This window comes from Platalea leucorodia (genome assembly GCF_965183815.1).
Source record: "Platalea leucorodia genome assembly, chromosome: 2".
Lineage (NCBI taxonomy): Eukaryota > Metazoa > Chordata > Aves > Pelecaniformes > Threskiornithidae > Platalea > Platalea leucorodia.
Window position 1 is genome coordinate 98455700 of NC_138824.1, and position 24399 is coordinate 98480098.

General features: G+C 39.2%; 2 protein-coding genes across 2 annotated transcripts; one reads left to right on the top strand and one right to left on the bottom strand.

Annotated features, from left to right (window-relative positions):
• Window positions 1-355: 355 nt before the first annotated feature.
• On the top strand, window positions 356-14363 carry LCA5L (lebercilin LCA5 like; the record flags this gene model as incomplete). Its single annotated transcript, XM_082337866.1, has 7 exons — window positions 356-611; window positions 3827-4341; window positions 5835-5972; window positions 7881-7974; window positions 11548-11657; window positions 11959-12091; window positions 13771-14363. The coding sequence occupies exons 1-7, from the start codon at window positions 398-400 to the stop codon at window positions 14361-14363; spliced, it is 1797 nt and encodes a 598-aa protein (XP_082193992.1). The 5' UTR covers window positions 356-397.
• Window positions 14364-16022: 1659 nt separating this feature from the next.
• Window positions 16023-24308, bottom strand: GET1 (guided entry of tail-anchored proteins factor 1). The gene is made up of 5 exons (XM_082334221.1): window positions 24144-24308; window positions 21888-22053; window positions 20423-20490; window positions 19445-19559; window positions 16023-17733 (listed from the first exon to the last, which is right to left on the bottom strand). Exons 1-5 carry the CDS (start codon window positions 24231-24233, stop codon window positions 17660-17662), a joined length of 513 nt encoding a protein of 170 aa, XP_082190347.1. The 5' UTR covers window positions 24234-24308; the 3' UTR covers window positions 16023-17659.
• Window positions 24309-24399: the final 91 nt, after the last annotated feature.

The following is a 24399-nucleotide window of genomic DNA, read 5'->3' on the forward strand; positions in this document are numbered from 1 at the left end:
TGCTGAGGTAAAAACTAGTATATTTCATATTGCAGTTCATTCTGGAAACAAACTTAACCCACTTACTACAGACCACACAATTATTTTAATGGTTTAAAGAGTAATGACTGTTTTTTTTTAAAAGGTCACTTAGTATTTCTCAGCATCGTTTAATATAGTTGAACACTGTTTAGTATTGTTTATGTCAACTGTAAACAACTCAATAACATTCTGATTCCGGAGAGGTTATGGAGGTCAACTTTTAAGTCTTCTACCATAACAGTGGTGAACTCAGATGATTGTTTCCTCCATATTTTAGTGACAGAAGATAATAAGTCAGAACATGGCACAAAAAGCAGAAATACTAAAGATTCCTCAAAGCACAGAAGTATCAGAAGCAGCAGCTGTAGCAGACGTAATGATTTTAGGTGACACAGTAGAGAATACAGAAATGCAAATTCTGACGCTAATGATTCTGAGGGCTTTGTCAGTGACTTGCTCTGAAACACCTAGAAGCAAGAAATGTTTAGAAATATCAGGAACTGAAGAGAAGAAAACACAGGAAAAGGACAAAAAGAAAAACAAAAAGAAGAAAAAAGGACAGCATGTTTTCCCCCAGGATGATAAAAAAGGTACTTTGTTTTCTGGTGGTAGTATAATGAGACTCTCTTGAGAAATATAGCTGTTCCCTTTCTTTGGCATTTTTTCAGTAATTAGGAAGACAGAGGAAACAGTTTTTCAGTGACAAAAAATAATAAATCATGTTTCAAACCCTAGGAAAGGGAGGGAAGTGAGAGAGAGATTTCTGTTGTGTTATCCCACAATACTTGGTGATCCAAGAGGCAAGGGTAATCACCTAAGATGTGGGAGCACCTTTGCAATCCTTATTCCTCAGTTTTAATCTGAGGATTTGAAAATGGCTCTCCCACATATACTGCAATTTCTGCTTTTGACCATACATCACATAATGAGTCTGAAAAAGCCTTTCCTGAGGAAAGTTACTCAAAAATTATATGTCTGCACAAAAGTGTCAGTTTTGACAAAAAAACGCTATGTTTTGGCCAGCTTAGTCATGGTGTATCATGTAAAATTTAGTTTGTGCTTCGATGGAATGACCATATAGTACACATATGTTCCCTTTATGTAAATGTTAACAGTGAAGAATCTTTTCATGTCTGCATGTTTTCATATCTAGATCCATACTTTCTTAAATCCCACCATGCCATGTCAAAAAATGAGTGTAAAACCAATAACCCTTTTCCTGCTGATCTTCAAAATTTCATCTAGAGCTACCAAACCTATATGATGCAAATCAACGCAAAAAAGAGAGTGGAACCACTGATTATCTCTTCTATTATATGAGTTACATGGTGCTGTCAAGAAGGCATACTGGCATGAAACTAGCAGACCAGAAAGAATAACCACATTTTAAAAATCTATTTAGCAGAAGAATCATTATTGGCTGCTAGCTGTGTTGGATATTTTAAGTGGTTACTTTTGCTTGTTCGTGGCTACTTGAAATGATCAGTTTCCCAGGAACGCAATTATAACCTACAGTTTCACCCTGTATAGACATGTATAGATTTTACAGTATTTTTGTCAGCTTTTGCAGGAAGGTATTTTCCCATTTCTTTTACATCCTCTCATTCTATTCTGGCGAAATGAAATAGTAAGTTCTCATTTTGCAAATATTTGTGTGATGACGCTTGTGGTCATATTATAGTCTTCCTGCAGTGGAATCATATCACAGAGAACACGCAGGTGTGATGCTAGCGTACCTTCTATTTGCTTTGTTTTTTACCTCTGGTGAGTTTTTTTCACAGCACCTGTTAACTTTGCTCACTGCAGAAGGTCTTGAATGTGTCTGACCTCAACTGACTGCTACAATTTCTTCTCTCTTTACTTGAACCTCCACGATAGTCCTTCTTAATCCATTTAAAACATATGTAAAAAAAAATAACTGCCCTGCCCAAATCACAGTCTCTCCTCCTTTTGATTCCTAATCTCGGATTCTTTCTATCCTTTCCTTTAGCTATCACATCGAATTTGATAGTCTGTTCTCCCTATGTGGCTCTGTATGAGTAAGGTCCTACCAGCTTGCCCCCGCTTTCTCTCCTCTATCAGCAGGGCCATGAGAACAAAGACCATCTGGTTTGTATCCTGAAACACCGGAGTACATCAGGTGTTTCAGGAGCGAGAGCAAAGGACAGACAGCGTGGTCATTCTCCTCCATGCCATTCCAACTTCACTCCGTTATCACCAGTCTGCCCTGTTGTGCCCAGTTGTACAACTGACCCGCTTCGTACTTCCCTCCAACTTTCTGCCTCGCAGACCAGGCACGTGGGTGCCAGGGCCCAGGCCAGACTCCAGGCCCTGCCATGGGAAGGGAGGAGCAGAGCTGGGCTGAAGGTGTGGAGGACAGGGAGGGTGTGGCGGCTGCTGCCAGCAGGGAAGGGGAGAGAGGGGAACAGGTGCTGCTGTGGCAGGGAGGAGCCATTTCCCCACTGAAGCCACTGCCCCACGCATCTCTGTCTTCCTAGGTAACGCTCTTTCCGTAGCTTTCTACTATTCTGGCTTAGGTCATGGAAGCAGCGAGGCCATGGTGTGGTGGTGCCCTAGGCAGTGTCCTGCTTTACTTTTCCTACCGCTGATTTGATGTTGCTTCCTGTATGCAACGGGGTGTTCTGGTTAGGGCCTGCTCCTGTAAACACTTTGTGTGCAGAACACGCATTGAATTCAACAGAAGTGCTTCAAAAGATCTGTCCTTTTCCTCTGATGTTTTTTAGATTAGGACCTTGCCTATTTTATCCATAAAATGTTACGTGATCTGTAAATTATTGTCATCAACTTCTAGCAAACTACTGCCTGAAATGTCTTGAGAGCTATAGTGAAACTGAATACATGCCTGAAAAAGGGGAATACACTCAGATTTACGGTCTTGACTATTTTCAAATTCTGATTATGTTTTAGGAAAGGAAAATGAGAGTAATTCACTTAGAGTGCTGGCCATAAAGAAAGGCAAATGGCAGTAATGCACCTAGAATGCTAGCCCATAAAGATTTTTCTCAATTGCTGTATAGAAACAATGTACACAACTGCGTAACCGTTCTATTCTAATAAGCATGTAAGGGTTCAAAATGTACTTCAATTCAAAGCTGGCTTGAAAATTCTAGAAAGCTGGTTAGAAATCCTAGCTGCAGAAAAAATTAAGCATCTGCTATTGTGAACACCTTGGTTTTTGAGTGCTTGCAGACCTGTAGATTACTACGTTAGGTTTTTTTTCTATCATGCCCCATTCAAAGTGTAGGTCCTCCCTCTTGGGAGTCTTTCTAGATGGTTGAATTTGGTTCCGCAGTCCCCAGATCATGCCTACAGTAGTGAACTGCATGATTTACAGAGAGAGAATTTATTTCCATTGGTACTGGAGTAATGTGTTAACATACTTTAGTAAGTTATTCCCAGAGTATTACTGCTGTTTACCTCAGAAGACATCACCTACGTAGTTACCCTTATTAATGGAAAGTGAGCATGATGGCTGTTTCGAATGAAAATGGCTTCAGAGAATGAAAGGGGGAAACCTTGACCTCCTGTAGACCTAGTTAGCTATGGCCCAGTGCAGCCACATAAATGCACACACAGAGACATAAAATCTTTAATGGATTTATCTGTGAAATACTTGAACATTGGAGTCTTATTATAGATCTTGGGCATTTTATCAAATGTACCACAGTTAAGTAGCTTGGATGAGCAGTATATGACCTTATGTGAGCAGTGAAGATACGCAGTGATTTTGCTGTCTCAAATGATTGGTATATATCAATGTCAGTTTACTTTGGTCTGAATGCAGGAGGAAAAAAATTGCCAGCTGAGAAGATAACACATCAGAATTCTTCATTTTTAAGCCTGCGGAGTAGTATGATTTCCCAGAAAAAAAATGCAGTGGCTCAGCGAATATCATCAGCAAGACTTCACAAAATTAAAGAGCTGAAGAATGAAATATTTGATTTACAACACAAATTAGAAGCATCAAGCTTAGAAAACCATGTTTTGAAACAGCTTCAGTGTCGACACTCAAAAGCAATAAGTAGATATGAAAATTCAGAAAGTAATTTGCCAGATCTTTTAGCAAGTCATTATAAAGAGGTGAGAGCTTTAAGGAAACTCCTGAGGATGTCTCAGGAGGATGAGAGAAATACATCCAGGAAGCTCAGAAAAGTTGAAGCAGAGCTGCTAAAAGCTAAAGATGCTTTGCAGGCCTTGCATATGCTTTCAGAAGACAAAGCTCTTGCAGAGAGAGAGGAACTTGATCACAGATTATCAGTCCTTACAGAAAAAATGGAAGTGAATAATAAGAGAATACAGGTAATATGTGCATGTCATTGTATTTGTGGAACAGTACTAGGAGAGGTTTCTGTTGAAGAGTAGTGGAAAGTTTTTAGCTACTCCTTGTCACATTAATGATTCTGATACAATCCTGTAACATTGAACTTTCTTCTTAATCCAGAGCTGTCCTGAGTGTAAGGTGCTAAAAGTGGCAGTAGTATCTCCTTTCAATATTTTAAAATCTGAAAGAAATCTATGAGTGGATTAAGTTTGGCAATAAAGATGTTTTAGGAATTAAGTCATATGTCTTAACCCTGTTAGGTCAGAAGCACAGCATACAGCTGGCGAGCAGTCTTCAGCAGAGCATCTACTCTGCTCCCTGCCAGCAGCATGGGGTGCCCAGGCTTGCTTGGGCCGTCTAGCCACAATTGCACGGACCCTAATTTACCCTGGCAAAGCACAGGGTTAGTCATACATGGAGACCACCAGGCTGCTGCTGAACTGCTACCTTGAACAACCAAAGCTGGCTTATCTGGAACTAGCACGGTTATTTTTATGTGGTGCTGGTGGGCAGTATGGACATACCTACATCTCCTATTCACTAATTACTGTCACTCACTGTAGGGTGGCTGCTGAATTAGGCAGCAGTCGGGTGTCGTAGATTTTAGGGTGGGTTCTACAGTTGTTTTATTATGCAACTGTAGTAAAAGCCTGGTGGGAGTTTAAGGGGAGATAATTCAGCTCCTTTTAATATCTCATGCTTCTTTACTCTTATTGAACCTTTCACAGAAAGACAGAAATACAGTTTTTAATACAAAACTGGAAGAGTGACATTTCCATTGTCCTCCAGGAATTAATTTCTATTTTCTATGGGGTATATTATGCATAGAATTAAATAAAGAGCCAGGTAATCATAGAAGCGTTTCACCGTCTGAACAGCTGGGTCTGAAGCACATTTATTACATGAAAGAAAATGAAAATACAAACAGCTGAATTCAGACTCGCTTTTGAAAACTTTCTATTTAAAGAAGTCCTAGTGAGAAGCTATAAAAAGCTTGCAGGATTGGGTGTCCACCTTACAATTTTAGTAACTATAATTTCAGTGCATGGCACTGGATTCTGATGATAAAGTACTCAATAAATTACCTGGTGTTCATTTACACTAAGCCTCCTTATGCTGCCACAGTTAATAGGTCTCAGTGTGAACAGAAATGTTGTCTTAACATTTCTCAAAGATTATTGTATTCATTAATCCATCAGAAAGGTAATGTACAGTCTTATTTTTCATGTTTAAATGCCAAATATACTTTTTTGTTTAGTAAAATCAGGTTTTAAACCAGGCTTTTCTCATTTTTGAAGTAATTTTTCAGGTACTTCATCAAAATTTCATGCATTGTTTAAAATAGAATATAATTATCAGAAGTTTACTTTTCATTATATTAGCATGCTTATTTTTTAGACCTGGTAAGAACTGAGATTTTCAACAGTCATAGCGAGTACATCCATGTTGTAAAATATATAATTTTTTTAAGAGCCTAGAAAAGCAGCTGAAGTTGAACAATAGCACCTTTAGTCATCAGTTGGCAAATGAGAACAAAAAAGCGGTGGAAGCTGGGATAATTACAAAGAACTTGCAAATGGAAATTAACTCTCTTCACCAAAAAATTAAGGTATTCAAGCTTTTAAACGGGTTTCTGTTCCTACAAGAAGATTCAAATATTTAATGTTATCCATTCCTTTTGCCTCTTTTATATTATTTAGTAATGGAATTTTTGTTTCCTAGTTGAGTTGAGACTATAGAGTCTACCAAAAAAAGTCAAAATATAAAATTATGACATTATTGTAGGGTCTATTTGTCAAAAGTTCAAAGCAGTTCAATAACTAATCGAAACAGAGATTGATGCATCACAATTTGAACAAATAATCCCCACCAACTTGTTACCATTTTGATAGATCTAGGTCAATATATTCATCTACTAACTTTAAATGAGCTCCCTTATAGAAACACTTTCAAATCAAAATGAGGCAAATATTACCATCTGCAAAACTGGAGTTTAACAAAAAGACTCACGTAAATGTTCCAATAGTTTGTTTCAAATAACAGCTTGGGTTTTAGATAAATATTTTTGGGACAAGTATGTCCAGTTGCTTGTAAACCAAACATACAGGAAAACCTAAAAGTGGCACTAAGTAGAAATAGAAACAAAACTGCCATGAATGGTATGTCATATGAGTTGTAAACAAGAAAAACAGAACACATTCCAGAAAACATTAAGATCCTTGTGGCTTTTTAATAATTTAAACTGTGTTTGTAACACAGTTAGTTACAAATATACGGAACTTCCTCTTTCTAAATGGAATCAAATGTCTGTGAAAGATGTTGTTATGGGGAGTTTTCCCAGACATTGTGAAGGGCAGAACAGGCAACTACTGAGGATTCATGGAGATCTGCATTTCTGTACCGGGCACTGTTTGTCCCTCTTACCTATGGATCGGTTGCAGAAACTTTCCTCCTGATACTTGGCAGCAGCCAGGCTGCCCAGGCTGCAAAAGCCCAGTGAGCTGTTGGGAAAGGGAAAAAGTACAGTGCTCTTCCCGGGCCCTGTATCAAAGGCCCCCGAGGGGCACTTGCGGTACTATTTCCCTGCCAGAGTCTGATCTTCTCCTATATGTGCAGATCTGGGAGACGGGAGCAATTATAGTCCCAAGAACGCTAAGGTAAAACTGTTCCAAAATACAAATTATTCTAAAATACAGTTCTCACCTTAATGCTTCTCCAAAATATTTCTATTATTTCATGTGTTTTCCACTCAGTTTTCTATGTGTGTCCAGTTCTCTTAATGTTATATTTAGATTTAGAAAACCTTCTATTGTTTTACCACAAAGACCAGACATGCTTATTACTAACCTTATTTCTGTGCCAGAACAGAGTTGGTTTTTACACAGCCATAGTTTTGGGCACCTGGCTTAGACCATTCAAGGTATTCAGACGCACAATTCCCTTTCAGATCAACCTGTATCTCCAAATTAAATGCAGCTCCAATTGTTCACACTAAAAATTGATATGGTGAGAGTGTTACCCAAATCTCTCTTCTGTGTTTAAGATAGATTTCAGTAAGGAAAGATGACTCTTGCTAAATAAATTTTTAAAGTGTGCCTCTGAAGTTTATCTCCTCTCCCAAGCAATAGGTTGTAAACCAGAACTGAGCACATTGTAACCAAGGACACTGGGTAAATAAAAAAAATTTTAAAAGGGAGTAAAGCCAAAAATTACTTAGATCTGAAAAAAAAACCTAAAAGAACAACAAATGAAAAAATCATTAGAGAAGACTTCCTCTTTTGACCATGGCATTACGAAAAAGATCATGTAGGTGTGCTTTTAGCCTTAAAAAGGGAGAATTTTGATTTGGCTCGTGAAAGAAAATGACAGATTCCTATTTATGTAAATAACAAAGTCACCACATGGCCTGGCACAAAGCAAAATCACTGACAGTTTTCTCCCAATATGGGAAAATTAAGTTGGTAAAAAGTAATTCTTAATACATATTAGAAGTTTAATAGTGTTTATTTTTTCTTAGGAAAAGGATCGGCAGCTTTATGTAAAAAATATGTATGCAAATCGGATGCCTAAAATCCCAAAAGACACGGGTGATTCAGTACCTCATGAAAAAAGTACGTGTATATTCATTTTCCTTTGTTGTTTAATTATGTGAAACTTAGATTGTAACTGGGACATATATTCCAAAATAAAAGCCAATATGATACTTTTATACGGGCTAAAAATATTCTGGCACGTATAATACAAAGAGAAGTCCTTGGTGTTTTGCTCATTTATTTTATGAATACAAATACATGACCTCTTTTTAATATTTAACCCAAATTTCATCATGAATAGTATTTCATGTATGCAGTTCTAGTGTACTAACAGTGACACTGAAGTAGTGCTGCTATTTTAAGTGTCTATTCGCATCAAGAGCTGTTTGCCTATTTGTTTTTTAACAAGGTGAAGTTATCAGTCCACAAAGCTTTTGCAGACTAATTCTTGTTCAGGCTGTTGCCTTTGACTTGGCCTCGAGAAGTGGCCACTCTAGACCTAGAATTCCCACAACATGGCTCACTAACTCAAAGCACCTCACAAACAACCCTCCTGTAGCAAGTTCCTAGTTTTAGTACAGACTTTCAAAGTGCTTCTATGTGAGCAAAAACAATTAATTTAATCGGGTTGTTAAAAACTGTTTTCTCATCTTTAAAATCCTTAGACCCTGTAACTTACAAATAGCAGAGATGCATTGACATCCATTATTGCAGCTTCTGCAGCTTGCATTTTGTTGGAGTGAAAGGGGAGGAGAAGTTTTCAGATACAGCATTTAGGAAGTTTAAAGGGTAGTCTGATGATCATACTGTCAGCTTATCTGAGAGAAGAGAAGGTTTATCCTTAGTAGTCCTTTGGTTTTTATCATAAGTAAATTTAAATGGGCAACCAGAGATCATAATAACCCAGTTATTGTATACCTTCTTGATTAATTCTTTCCAAAGAATTGATGTTATTTAGAATAATATAGTAGAATGATAGAAAAGAACAATAAAACGTTAATTGTATCAAGGAAGAAAGCGCTCTTTATTAAAGAGAATTTCTTTTACATGGATGCTCTGACAGGTATCAGAGGGAAATATCTATTATATGCAACCTTGTCTTTCAGCCATTCCAAGAGCAGCTACCTTGTGTGGGATTCAGCTGCCTAATTATAGGCATCCAGTGCCATTTGAGATGCCCTAGCACATTCTGCCTGGCCCTGTGGTTGTTGTTCTAGAAGGACATGGGTGTCCCATCAGTCCTGTGTAATATCGGCCAGCCTTATGTGGATACCTTGAATACTCGAGGGCATCTCAAATAGCACTAGGCGCCTGTGTTCAGACAAGTGGATCCCACCCCTTGAACTGAGGGAGCAACAGCTAAAACCAATTACAGATCATACAAGACAAGAACTGTTACATTGCCTATGTGCTCACTATATTTATCAGGGACAAAAATGTGATAGTTTTCTTGAAGCACTTACAAATTTCTGATTGTCATATGCTTTAGATGTAGTATCTAGAATGTGTTTCTTACAGAAACTAATAAAGAGATTTCAAGTACTTTCCCCACGTTGAAAGTAATATTTTGCCTCCTACTCAGGATCATAAACATTCTGTCAATATTCTAAAGGAGAGCTTTCTGCACAACAAAATTACACCCTTAATTTTGGATAATGATCTGAACATTGAGTTTCCTGGGTTCAGTACCTCTTTAAAATACTCATCAGATATTTCTGCTCCTAAACTGAAGGAGGAATTGGAACTTTCTTCATACGGGTACAGAAGAGCACTTAAAATTTACATGGTAGCAAACATATTTGCTGGAAATATTGCACATGCCCACAGAATTCTTTGAATTATGGTATCAGTACAAAGTCCTATCGTAGTCAGTTGCTTGTTTCTTTCCTCTTCATTGCCTTAGCAAATCCATTACTCTGCCGTAACTACAAGTGAACTACAGGGAAAAGGTGGGTAATTCAAGTTGTAAAATTAAGAAAGACGAATTCCTACTTCTCATTCCAAATCAGACATGTTTTTTTATGAAGCCCTGAATTCCAATTTTAGTTACATCACATAACCAGCTGTGTTTTTTTTATTTTTACTGACATATGGATTTGTACAATATTGTTACTTAAATTACAGTACTTAAATCACTGTTTACTGTTTAAGTTCTTCTTTTCCTTAAGCAAGATAAGGGGGCTTAGTTGGAGAGAGATATTTTGTAAAATGAAAGTGTTCCAAGCAAAGTTGTCTGATCTTTTGGTAATTTTGGCCAATAAAGGTTTCATTCTCGGCCAGTTAATGCAAACAGATGATTTAGAAATCTAGGACTGGAATTACTGGCAATTGTTTTTCCTTTTCACTATTGACTTGAATTTTCCTGTAACAGACTTAGAAAGACCTGCTTCTTCAAGTAGTTATGTTCTGCTCTGCGTTTGTAAAAATTTTTACCCAGCAGGAAAGAAAAAAAGAAATGTGGGGCTGCACTTTTTAACAGTCCTGATAAATAGCTGAAGGTAGGCTTGCTTAGGTTATCAGAGAGCTCTGTGTACATAAATAAAATTGCTTTATTGAATGAAGCCATTAAATTCGTTGGCTCTCCCTGAGAGCAAAGGTCGCTCCGTTGTGGGAAGGTCCCAGCAGCTCATCTAGAGGTACAGCTCCCCCTAGTTCTGAATCTGAGGAACGCTCCGCTGATTGCTGCTGAAAAAGCTGCTGAAGTAACTGCTTGCTGGTTCCCTTTCGAAAGGGAAAACTAATTCCCTCCGCATCATCAGGGCCATTCCTTCAAGAGTGATCTTCAAATTAGTTATCAACATCCTTTTTACCACCAAACGGCAAACATTTGAAAATCACCATTTTTATGGATAGTCGTCCTCTGATTTCAGAGATCAAAACTGGGAATGAGGCCGAATGTTGATGTAGGTAAGATCACATTTTTGCTGCTGTGCTAGCAGCTTTCTCAGCTACTGTACTCATGTCAAAACTATTCTAAAATAGAATAAAAGGACAATATAATCACCTTCCCCATTCCATCCCATCTCCATTCAGCTATTTCTTTAAATGCCTCATTCAATCACTCCCTTGGAATCTCTTTTCAAAGACCATAGATATTTCAGTGTTAAGCATTTCTTCTGGAGAGTTTGGTTCCATAAGTCCCACATAAGTGCTTAACTTTGAGAAACGTGAGTAACCAAGTCAGAAGGCATAAAAGCAAGCATGTTTATTGTACTCCGTAAGATCCGACTCCAGGAACCTGAAAGCTGAGGCCCCATACCAGACCTCTTAAATTTACATCAGAATGTTACCACACAAATTAAGCCCACACGGGCTCTAGGGTATAGACACACTTGTCTGACTTCGCATGTTCTATCTGGACAGGACTTTGTAGATCTAAAACTTAAGTATATTTATGATGTACTGATGTATGGATGAAAACGCTTAAAAGTCCAGGTAGCTATGTTTGTGTTCCAGTTTCAGCACATAAATGCTCCAGATCAGGCAGAACAAAGAATTTCTTTATTAAAGGGCATTAAGACATGCAGCAAAAAAATGTTTAAATCCTAGGCCATATACCAGTATTATCAGTCGTCAAAGATATCTTTTGTTTATACCAACAATATAATTCCAGAAACTACTGTATTACTAACAATTGTCCTTTTTCAATAGGTCTTAGCGTAAACAGATCAGTACAAGTAGATAAACAGAGGTTTAGATCACTGCTGCTGTCACAGTACCAAACTCAGGAAACAGAAAAAAGTCCAATTCAGCTAACAAAGGTATGAGAGATCTGGATCCAATCCCTTGTTTAAACTCTCAACTAAGCTGTATGTTATTCTGTAAGTTTCAGTAATATGCCTGAATAGCCTGATCCGTCATCTTAACTTTCTAGGATGTGGATTTTGTGTGAATGTAATTATATTACAGATAATATGTAGGACAAATGTTGTGATACAAAATAAGAATATAATAGTAATAGAGATCACTAATCTTTTTATAAGTATTGCACTGCCTGTGTACTTTTAAAAGTCACTAAACAAGTATTCCCTCATTATTTTTACCTTTAATTGCCAATCATAGGAGGAAAAGTCTTCCGAAGATAAGAATCAAAAAGCTAAAGCAAATGAAGCATACACAGATGCCAAATGTAGAACAGAAAACCAATCAACCAAGAAAATACCAAAGCCAGAAACTTTTAATAGAACACACAGAGGTATATTTTAACATTTTTCTCAGAAATTCATTTGATCTTTTCAAAAGTTGAATGAACTGATGGTATTGGTAATTTACATAGGTCTGACAGCCATTAGCTGGCATCTGACTGACAGGAACTAGTTCAACAAAATAATATATTAAGGGTCACTGAAATCCAGCTGCTGGCAGTGCTGCACCATCAGCAGAGCAGCTCCACAGTATGAGGCATCTTCATACTGCTGTACTTCTAAAAGGAGTTCCTTTAAAAAGGCAGTGCTTTATCTGTAAAAGTATACTTCAGTTAATAGTTTGTTAATTCCATACTAATCAAATACTGATCTCAAATTGTTGGTTGTGAATCTTCATCATAGCTGATGTCAACATATACTTCTGACTCAGGATCTATTGCTGAGAAAGGAAAAGGACTTCTTCAAGGGCTGGGAGTATCTCCTCATCACAATGATCACTGTAAATAAGTTTTATGTAAATCTTAGCCATTGATTGTGTTCTCCTGTAATGGTTATATGCAAGGGACTCATCTATAAACACCTTTATTTTGAAGAGATTCTATAGAACAGAAGAAACTAATGCATCCATTCCTTTATCTGAGTTTTTCTTTCTAAAAATATTTGTGTTATTTTCATTATAGTGAGGCTTGTAGAAAGAACCAAGATCTGAACGCAATCATACTAAATACTTCACAGATGGTAGGAGACATGATGTGACCTAAAGGCCACGCGTTTACAGAGGTGAAACAGGTTGTTGAGGTCACTTACTAGATCAGCAACAGAGCTAGTAATCTGGAATGCATTAACTCCTCTATTTTGTACCCCGCCTTTTCAGCCTGCAGCCTTTCCAGACGCCACCAGATAACAGAAGTCACCATTTGTCTTTGAAATCCCCTTTTAAATTTGACAGAAAACACAGGTCTTCTGATTCTGCCCGTGAATCTCTCTCCTCACTGTTTGCCAGACTCCCTTCCGGCTTTCTCCCACTGCCGATATCAGACTTATTTATTAAAGTCTTATTTAGCTATTTTAATTATTGTAACTTCATACTTCTCCTTTAAGCTTGGACTCCTGTCTCATTTTGGAGGCACTCTAAGTCTCTTCAAAGCACAGAACCTGTTATAATTTGTCCCCTGCAGCAGACAAATGTATTTATGTAGGCATTCAGTATACACATAGCTTTTTCTACTAAAAAGTGGACCCAACTCAGTGAGAGGTTAGAGAGTTGCAGTATATTCTGTGCCATGCAACAAGCAACCGTGTTGTCAATTAAGGGAGAGAAAATCATACATATATTTAAGTTCCATTTAAAAGCAAGAAAATTACCATTAGAGTTTAGATCTCACGTGATTTCTCTGTTGCATTGTACGTGACTTTTCTGGCCCTTTAGCCATTACTGATTATATTTGCATGCCAATTCATTTAATAAAATGAAACATAATGAAAAAGGTAAAAATAAGGATTTTTACCTGGATTCAATGGCATAATGATCTTGTTTAAATCTTGCCCCATCCTGTTATACTTGTTAGTAAATAGCATTGTCATAACCCTCAAGACTGAAATACCATCAATAACAACAACTCAAGCAATGAAATAAGGAAGTAAAACTTGCTCTCATTAATGCTTCATGACTCTTTATGTTCCTAGGCACTTTAAGAACATTCCTAAAAAACTCACTATTTCATTTTAGAGTATTTAAGGGAGGGCAGACTACAGATGGAAGAATACACTTGCTTGGAATTTATGAAAGAAGAAGAAAAGGAGACAGACTTGCTTAAACAGGAGCTGAAAAAACTGATGAAAACTGAACAAACTCCTCTACGTGACAGTGTGAAAGAGAACGATAAAGAGGAAGATGCAGTGGAAGAATATGAAAAAGAAGAAAAAAAGCCAGGGGAACAGGTAAATAACAGCGAGAAGGCAGGGAGTAAATGGTCCAAGAAAAAACAAACTGCAGGTCCAAGAAACCACACATTCATTAGGCTGAAAAAAAAATACATATTCTCAGAAGCCACTGAGAATTTGCATCATGGGCTTCCTACATCAGATACAAAATCCAAAAAAGGCAGTCTTTGCAACCATAGACATGCAGGTCAGGACTGCAGCGAAACAGCTGCATCGAAAGTGAAAAATTCCTTTGGGCTATATGAACCGTCTTTTGGTAAAGTTATCGAAAGAAGGCGGAAGGACAGTTCCACTGAAGCGGAAGGCTGCGCTCCTATGACATTTGCTGACAGGAAAAACAGTCTTATGAAAGAACTCTTTGGAGCAGGCTGTGTTTGAAGAGACAACCATTCAAGTTCTAACATGAGAGGAATGAAGAAAGGGAAGTGAAGGGACGCAGGATTACACAAGCCGAACTTCAAACCACCACTACTAACTCATTCAAAATGTAAAGCATCTGACACTAATGAAATCGTCATGAGAATACACAAACTAATTATTTTAGTTGATATTTAGTTAAGTACATCAACTTATCTTTACTCTAGAAATACAGATAATTTAAAACTTTTAAAAAAGCCCAGTATTTTTACCTTCATTAAATGCATATTAAATCTTACAAGTAGTGAGAATTTCTTTCAATGATTTTTCCAAAGTGATAGTCCAATCAGTTGTCACAAGAGACCATTCTTCTCTTCTTGGTCTGTGCGCATGCATGTGCATCTTAGTAAGAGTGCCTTAATGATTACGACATTTTTACCTGTTATCAGGTGTCCAAGTTAGTCCTTGTTGTGTAATTTCCAGTTTTTTGCATTCTCTCTGCAGTTTGAATTTTGAAGGTGATTATTTGTTAGCTAGCTGAAGTGAGCAATCTGCTTTCATAAGGCTCATTATTGGGTTAGTACCAACAATGCAAGAAAAGAAAATAATTTTTTATTTTCTTCACTCCTGAAATAGCTTCCAGAATTCACACATAATAAAAATAATATGCTATCACATTGTTTTCACTAGCGTTATAAAGCTCTAAAGCGTCATTCTTTTCCACTGTTAGAACTTATCAAAGCAGTTTGTCTGGCAACTTCCACAGCTGACATCCAAAGATGAATGTGCAAGAGTAAACTATTGTTTTGGAGAAGTCAGGCATATCCCGTTCTCAAAAAGCCTTTAAAAATCCTGTGTTTAAGGTTATGTAAGCGAGGGTAGGAGGATTACGTTTTGTTCCTCATAGTAATTCATGAAACGTTTGCTAGAATGTGAAGTTAGGGGAAACTATGTGTGTTCTATTAATTCTAGAAGACAGTAGCACTTAAAAAAAAAACTTCAAAAAAATATACTGCAAAAGGTGATCAAGACATTTAGATCCAAACCTACTTACAGCATATTTCTTGTCAAAATTTCGAAGGTTTTTCTTGAAGTAGTGCTTAAGCTGTACAGCGGACAGGTTTCAAAGAATGACTTCATGCAGTCAGAAGAGTAGGCGTTTCTCCTCCGTGAGGTATTAATGCTTCCACCACGCCATTACTGCTGTCCCAAAGCTAAGAGCAAACGAGCGTACATAACCCAGCACTCCTACTTGTGCCGACTAGATGGCCAAAAGCCTTTCTGCCCTTACTCACCCCAATGTTTGACTACGGCAGCCAACAAACTGCGTATTTGATGACCCCATGCTAAGCGTGGATAAACAGCAAATGCCATCGTGGAGATTTTAAATGATGCTGCTTTTCTTGACTTCACTGTGCTGAATTCCCTAACAAGCTAAGTAAAAATATCATTAGCCACATCTTTAGATTCAGAAATATGTCAATGTCATAGTTAAATAATCTGTCCTGAATACTTAAAACCCACAATAAATTACGCCTGTTGATTCTAACAGTATCTCCTTATGCAAGAACATGGCGGGGGGGTGTTGGTTTGGGTTTTGGGGAGTGGGGGCGTGGGGTTTTTTAGGGAAACTGTAATTAACATTGAAAAATGGATTAGAAAACTTGAGATGGGTTGAAAAGCTTTATTTCATTAATAAAAACACAATTATACATAACATTCAATCACAACTTTTTTTTTCTTGATGATATTTAATGCACCTATTTTCATGTGGGCTAAATGTAATCCCTAATATAAAATCAATTTTTTTCAAATTAACATTTAAAAAAACAAAACAAAGCAACATTTCATGCATATACATATACACAGACACACAATGTATCATGACCTTTTGAACTGATTTCTAAATGCCGTGCTAATTATGGAGGGGCCCTAGCCCCTTCCGGCAGGAAGGCAAAGGACCCGAAATAACAGAACAGATGCATTCCACTGTAGAGAGCGGGCAGCTGAGCCAGGATCGCCAAAGCCCAGCAGAAGAGGGAAAGGTGTCCCCTAGGGCTTTGTTCAGGCTCATGTCAAAAAACAAAAGGAGATGTGGAGCAAGAACTTTTTAAACCACTCATTTGTCTTGCGCGGCAGCAATGACAGGGTTGCAGATACCTCTGCAGCATGGAAGGTAACGCAACTTTATTGCTGTTGTACAGGCATGGTACTAGGAGAAATTCTGTCCACCTTTAAATTCAAAATATTGTGGCTGCTTCCTGTACCTAAATACAGCAAGAACGATTTACACCAAAAGAGAAAATTGTTTTCCCTCCTCCTCCTGCTTGCTACCATTCTGTTACTACTTTAGAGATTTAAATCACTGATTTGCCTTTTTACATTTACATAGCCGTTTCAGGTTACCCTGGACTGTCAGTAATATATGCTAAAGCCCTTAGAAATGTAGTCCTCCAAAGGCACAGCACTGTCTTCTACTTTCCCATTCTTAACACGGACCTTGAGAAGGCTGGCCAGACCTTTCCTCCCAAAACGTAGAAGGAAACAGTTTCAGTGATCCTCACTCAGTTTGGGAAGCAGAAAAAACATCAAGGAAGGACAGATCAGCTATCAATAAAAAAAAGCAGGAAAAAATTCAAGGGTTCAATGACTTTTAAAAGTCAGGGAGGAAAAAGTAGCCAGCCAGCCAGCCTGTATTTGGCAACTGAGTGAGTCTCTTAGGGGTTGATTCTGCGTATATATCAATAGCACATTTTCTAAGACAGCCCAAGAACACACCAATTCTAGTGTAAAAAACAAGGAGGGAACTCATTCTGTTTTACCCTAAGCCAACGAAACCACCTACCTCTATCCTCTAGTACCACTTGTCACCAAATATAATCCCACCTTTGGGTGAAACTGGCATATTATACAGCAAAGAAACAGCAAAGCTCCCAAATTAATTCCTAATGCCAGTGCATTTCCAACTTAAAAATACAAATCCAACACTTTCAGATTTTGGCGAATATATGCCATGACAAAGCCTTACGGTTCTGCCACGAATCAGTGTTCATACTTGTCAAAATAGACACAAAATGAGGTTCTATAAACAGCAATGCTATTCTTTGAAAACTGACCACCAAACAGAAAAACAAACTAAGGAAACAAAAAATAAATCCAAAGGAATATTCACTGATATCCAAATGAAGTAACAAAGATTATCTCAGACCTAGTCTCATGAAAGACAACTGTTCCTTTTTTTTTTTTTTTTTTTTAATTCATTTAAAACGGTGATAATGAAAATGTAGTTGAGGACTCCATGGATTACTGGGATTCCTTCAGCTGAAAGGGTGTAGCATGATAGCTACAACTTTATTACAAACCACAAGCCAACATGTAATTCCAACACCACCTGAAAGAGATATAAAACACAATTTTAATCATTGCATCAATAACCCTGAAGCACACAAGCTTCTGAAAACGACTTCGGAAGTGTAAAAAACAAAACTTAAGAGTTATGAGGTGAAAAGGAACAAAACATCTTTCTTTTTATATACAAATGTCTCTCTTCAAGGGATGGCAGCTAACTCCATGCTGGTCCCGAGAAAACCTGAAGATTGTCTGGGGAAAAGAGTACCAAATAACACAAATATGAGCCAAAGTGCGGTACGTAGAACCCACAGCTTCTGAAAACATTTGCTGTGTACCTAATGGAAAACGTCTAAGGCATGGCAAGTAACAGAATACTTTGCCAGAATCTAAATTCAAGATTTGAGATAGGTAAAAAGTAAATTTCCTCCGAAATTTACATCAGTCTTTTTAAAAGTATTAGATGCATACTTCTCTCCTTTCCCCTTGCTCCCCATACAGCTGTATAGAAAAAGGCTACTGAGACCTTTGCTACTGACCCAGGTGCCTTGCTCCGCTGTTGTGAAGGGTCCTGCCATCCCAGCCAGCAGCACAGAAATCCGTATTGGTATGGTGGAATGGAGGCTGTGCCCTGACTGTCCTACACAGCACTTCCACATTGCAGACTACCTAGAATCATGCTACATAGTATCATGGAATACATAGCTATTCGTAGCACACACCTGAAGAAACTACGTTTTTGGTGATTTTTAGACATTTTTGTGTTTATCACCTAGAATTCAAAAGCGATCTCTTTACTGTGATTATCAGCCAAGACAAAGAAAAGGAGATTTGAAGGCAGGCATGGATGTGAACCTTTTTAAATCCCTTCAAATGCTATTTAAATAAATGTCTTCCGAAGACTATTCCCCCACCCTGCACAGAAGCAGACTCTTCTCTTGTCCAGTGAGCTTGCTGGATACAAATCATTCTCTAGACAGCTATTAAAAATACAACAACATACAATTCCAACAACATATTTTGCAGTTCCTTCTAAGGCAGTTGGGACTTAGAAGCCTAACATGAAGAGTCACCAGCAGCATTTTAGCTTGATGGTAAATTTCCACGCCACATTGTCCTGTCATTCTGCCTGTCTACCTTATGCTGTTAGCATAGAGCCAGCACACTTGTCACTCAGAAACAGGTATCTACTAACTGTAATATCGTTCTGATCATTAATTCATTAAATTGTCCAAAAGAAAAGGATTTAAGTAGGTAAAAATGCAACAGAAGTGCGATGGGAAAAAGGGTGGGAACAGACAAGACAAAATGCCGAGAGAGCATACCTAAATTGTTTTGGAGTTACACTACTATGAAACCCCAGCAATTTATAAGAAACGCATGTAAGTGATACAGACCTATGAAGTATTTGCCCGTTTTTAAACCCAATTCTGCTATTTCAGTGGACTCCTTAATATAAAAATATTCCTGATTTGAAATCTTCTCCAGGGTCTATTGCATATAGATAAAGATAAAGCTGCTCTGTTTGAGAAGAAATAAAAATGACAAATAGCCCATTTCATTGTCAGTTAAATAAACAAGAATTGAATACATAGGAAACAGCTAATCAAATGTTTGAAACTCCTCCCTGTGTTAAGGGAGTTAGAAGAAACATGCAGAAACAGTGCTTTTAATCTGTGCATGCTCTTCGTCACCACATTGTTAGCATCCCCATGGCCTTGGGAAATGGATCTTTTCTACTGTACAGTCCTTACCTGCCACCCCCGTAGGAAAGGCTACCAAGCGCTCCAGCGGAGCAAGCCATTTGCTCGGAAGCACTGTAACTGGCTCAGAATAGTACTTCCAAATGAGACAGATCATCAAGGCAGCCTAGAATTGAAATTTTCATTAGCTTGGATAATAATACACATCAAAGTACATTTCCACGGCTATTTTGAAGCAGTAAATCACAAATTCTAATTAAAGGGAATAGTTTCTTTGTTATTTTACACTGTTCTTAAGCAAGCTCAAAATATTTTTAAACTTAGTATGACCTTAACTTTATGCACAATATTAAGAGGTAGCAGTGAGACGTTTGAAAATACTGCTTTCTTTTGAGACCCTGGTTCAAGTCTAGCATAGACAAACATATTAATAATAGCTGTTAAATTCTGATGACTGTTTTTAGCCATAATCCTTGCCTGCTAGGAATCCAACTAGCTTTAACATTACCCTAAAGACATCTTCGGGTTGACCACTGTCATCCTTATTAGCGGACAATTCTTTGGCACCAAGTCTGCACTACAGAGACAATCTGATGAGGCACTGTGGCAAAATGTGCAGCAGCTGCAAGTGGAGATTTGCATCCTCATCAAAAGCACATTTTGTCTTCAAAAACATAAGCAAAATATATTTACAGGTATCAGAACCTTCCCGGTTCCAGTGCCGTATATAAATGAAAAAAAGAAACAGTGATGAAAGAGCTAAGACAAACTCCTACCTTGCCATCTCAAAACCAGAAACACAGGGCTGAAATGAAACTCAAACCTCCTTCCATCCACAACTACCAGACCTTATCAGCAACATCACTCCCTTCTGTTCCAAGAAACTGTTTCAGTGTGGCATGTGCTGTGTCATTAGAATGTCAAACACCTGTGCGACTAATCATTGTCCAAAAAAAACGCAGGAGAGAATGGTAACACTACTGGGGATTTGGTTTAGTAATTTGTATTCCTAATAAAATATGTACTTACTTGTAAGATGTAGAACACAATATTTATAACCCACTTTATTTTGGCTAATTGGGCAGTTCGTGCTTTCACTGTTAAAAAAAAAAGTACTCTGCATTATTTATAATAGTGTATTAGACTTTCATAAAACTATTAACGTATTAATATTTCATTCTTCAAATCAGGACATTACAGTGTTTAAAAATCTCTTTTCAAATGACTCATAGCTATATGGAAAGTACCCTTCTGCAAGAAAGTGCTAGGTCCTTATCACACCGTAGTTTATTATTAATGCTATTATGAAAAGTTGCAAAACACTAATACCCTAGACAGAGAAATGTCACACGTAATCAAGAACACTATTCCCAAATGAGAACAGCCACTGTGGTTACTAACTTGAGAACTTGCTTCAGATGAAGCATAAAGTAAATTTTCCCCTCTCCTGAAAGGGGAGAACGATGGCTTTAGCAGATGTACTTTTTGCCTTATTCCATTCAGGAACACAGTTAAGACTATTCCTTCATTGAATGAACCTCGGTCAGGTTCAGTATTAAAACTTCCCATGCCTATTTTTCTTCTGTTGCAGTACCTCAAACCAATAGAGAGAAGCCCAGTGAAGAGAGCACATCTTCAAACATAACGGTGGCCTCAAGTTTTCTAAAACAATGTTGTTGGTTGCTAAGTAAACTACTCAAATCTAGTTTAACTGAAATTATTGGGTTAAGAATTACACTACTGAAAGCAATCCAAAACTGCCAGTTGTAAATATTGTCCTTTCTCCAAGCAAGGAACCTATAAACATCCATCCATTCCGCACAGAGGAGGCAGACAGAGCAAGTAGTCTCCTATCCTGTTAGGATCGGTTAGTGAGTTTGGGCAAAGACAAGAGCAAAAGCTCTGGTGCCAAAGGTTTACCTGTACTTTCTACCATGAGATGATGGACTATGCTACTCCCAATGGAGGCAAAGCACTACAGCTTTATCGCAAAAGCTGCTGCGTGAGATCAAACAGGATTGCAAATTGACAGGAAAGATCTCATCTGGTTACCTTATAGATCAACGTTTTCTCTCTAGCATTTTGTAGTACACCAACCAAATAGCCCCAGCCAAGCAATGCATCCTTTTGCAGTGAAGATAACGCAGCGGAGGACTTCCTCGACTTACTCAAAACATGATTCAGTGATGAGCATCACTGAGAAAGGGTAAATAATTACACAGTGAAGCCCCGGAAATTCTTTGTAACAAAAAATTTATATCTAAATCCCTCCCTTAGCAGTGTATGTAGAACTATGCACAATTGAAAGACAAAAGCAAGCTCTCCAAAAACTTTAAAGAAAAAAAAAATGAAAGAAAGAAAAGAAGAAGGGAGAACTGGAAATGGATAAGAGAGGGAGGAAAAAAAGTTGAAGGAGAAATATACTTAAAATTGAAAACACTCTTGACAAAATGTTTTTCAGAAACTAGAAAAGGGAGTAAACATTGCACTCTACCGTGAGTTTTAAGCTTGTCGGTCATTTTGTTAATCTTTCTTTCCAGACGGGCATATCTAGCAAACTCATCCATCATACTAATGGTTGAGAGTTCTTGCTTCATGTTCTGAATTTCAGCTCTCATTTGGGATTCCTGCTCTGCATCCTTTTGTAACAATCTGGATATCTAAGAAGTAAAGAAATAGTATCAGTTATTTATCCAGAATTCCATTGGTTTTCTTTAATGTGTATAAAGTATGATCTCCTGTTTACATACTCCAAAGCCTCCCATAAAAAAGGCCCTTTCATCAAGACACGGGAAAACCTTGGCTTAACAGTTGCAACATGTTCTAAAAGCCAAAGAATTTTTACTCTCTTGTTCTGACTGAAGCAAACAAAAAAGGGTTTTACCGTCCCTGTAGGGCAGTGATTTTCAACTTCTCTAACTATGGTTAACTGCCTTTTCCTTCTCTATTTCTGTCTTCATCTCCTCATCTCCCCGCTCTCGATGACGCTGCCTTCTGAGACCTTTCAAACCTCCCAGGCCCTGCCTGCCGCTGCGTCCTGAGCTGAACTGCTCTCTTCCCTCCTTGCAATTCTCATCATGCGCGGCTTGGATGACAAGCGCCTGATATGTGCAGGAGAGGAAGGGTTGGGGAAGCACTCCTTTTCATCACTACTTTTTCCAGCTCCAGCAATGCCCCTTACTCATTCATCATTCCCTTTTCCAGCTCCAGCAGCTTCAGCAAGGGTCTAAACTAATTAATGTGGAAACTTTATTCACTGAAGCCCAGTTTTAGACCTCACCAGTAATGCATGGCTCACCAATCGGGAATCACTCCTCTAGATTACAGATTGCCTAGCCTGGGGGCTGTTAGAAACACAGGAATTGCCATACAGGCTGAGAGTTGTGATCCATCTAGTGCAGCATCTGACCGCTACCTCAAAACCAGAAACACAAATTTGCATTAGTTACTTTTCTTACATCTCACCTGTGCATTTAAATGTGGTTTTCTTATAACATCTTATTGGTTTCTTGGCTAAAATTATTTCCTACCGACGTAAATGTAAAAAAGTAATCACGTGTTGTGTTGCCAAACATTTTCTCCCCTTCTTTTACTTTTCTGCTTTCTTTTCATGAGGCACCACCTGCTTGTTGGTTCATGAACTCCCTTTACCATAGAAATGAAGACACAAAGAGCATAAGACCTTTTTCTTGCTGTTCCTTAGCAAATCTTTCTAGCTTTCTCATGACACGTGTAATTTTTTCCCCACAACTGATGTTCTCAGTATTGCAGTCAATGAGAACATTACACTACTTTCTGTCAGGAACCACAGCAGAACGTTGAGCAGAGATTTTCATTAGTCATCTTTAGTAACACTGAGTTCAGCTTCCCAAATTGCTAAGAGTAATTTACGTTTACAGGATTTTTATCCATTATCGAACAGTGTGCACTGATCTGTGTGACAGTGAAGTTATTTACGCAAAAGAACAGAATGATAGGTATTTTAGCATGCTTGCTCGCATATAAGTTTATTTGGCAGTCACAGAGTTTACTGGTCCATAATTCTGTTAGGCACGCTTCCACAGGAACGCGTAAGATCAGACCAGGGGCATCCCGATTAGTGACTGCGGTTTAAGGTTTTCTCCTGTGATGCCTGACTCGTTAATCTCAGCATCCACTGACCTCTCTTCTCAACAGCGGGGGTGCCCATCTGTTGGAAGACCGAGCAAAGCTGTCCTTTATGTTCCCTGCAACGTCCTACGGGCTGGAGCCTCATTTGGGACACTGGTAACTCATTACCCAGAACTTGGCCTCAAAGACCCGCTTAACCGAGGCTGCTGGAGGCAGCCGCTGTCATGGTGCCCAGTTTTACCATCTCCAGTTCTTCCCAGCACCAGCCGCTCAAGCTTCTCCTCTCCTGAGGCAAGGAGCAGGGCCAGGCCCCGCCGGCCGCAGCCGGGGATGCGTTACGGGCACCGCCGGGCACCGGGAGCCCGCCGGGCACGGCGCCGCTCCCCCCGCCTCCCCGCTTCGCCCCGGCTCTCGCCTGCGGGCGGGGGTGACGCCACCTCCGCGAGGGCCTCCGTAACGGCCTGGCCTGGCCTGGCTTGGCCTGGCCTGCCCCGCCGCCTCACCCCCTCCTCCGACACCCGAGGGCCGCGGCAGGCGCTCGGCCGCGGCCCCGGTTTGGTAACGGCCGCTCCCCCGCCCCCTCCCCCCCCGCCTCCCCCGGCCAGCCCGGGGGCGGGGCGGGCGCGGTGACGTCACTCACGATGGCGGAGCAGGAGGGCAGGAGGATCTTGAGAGCGTTGCAGAGGAAGACGGAGCTGAGCACCAGCAGCCAGGCGCCGCTCTCCGCCATGCCGCGCGCCTCCGCGGGCGGGCGGGCACGCCCCTTCCCACCCCCCGGCACTGAGGCGCCTCCCGGGCGCGCGGCACCGCGGCGGGGCGGGGCGGGTGCCCGCCTGAGGGGAGACGGGGACAGGTGCGGCCACGTGACGGGGGCCGGCCAATCAAGAGCCCTCCCC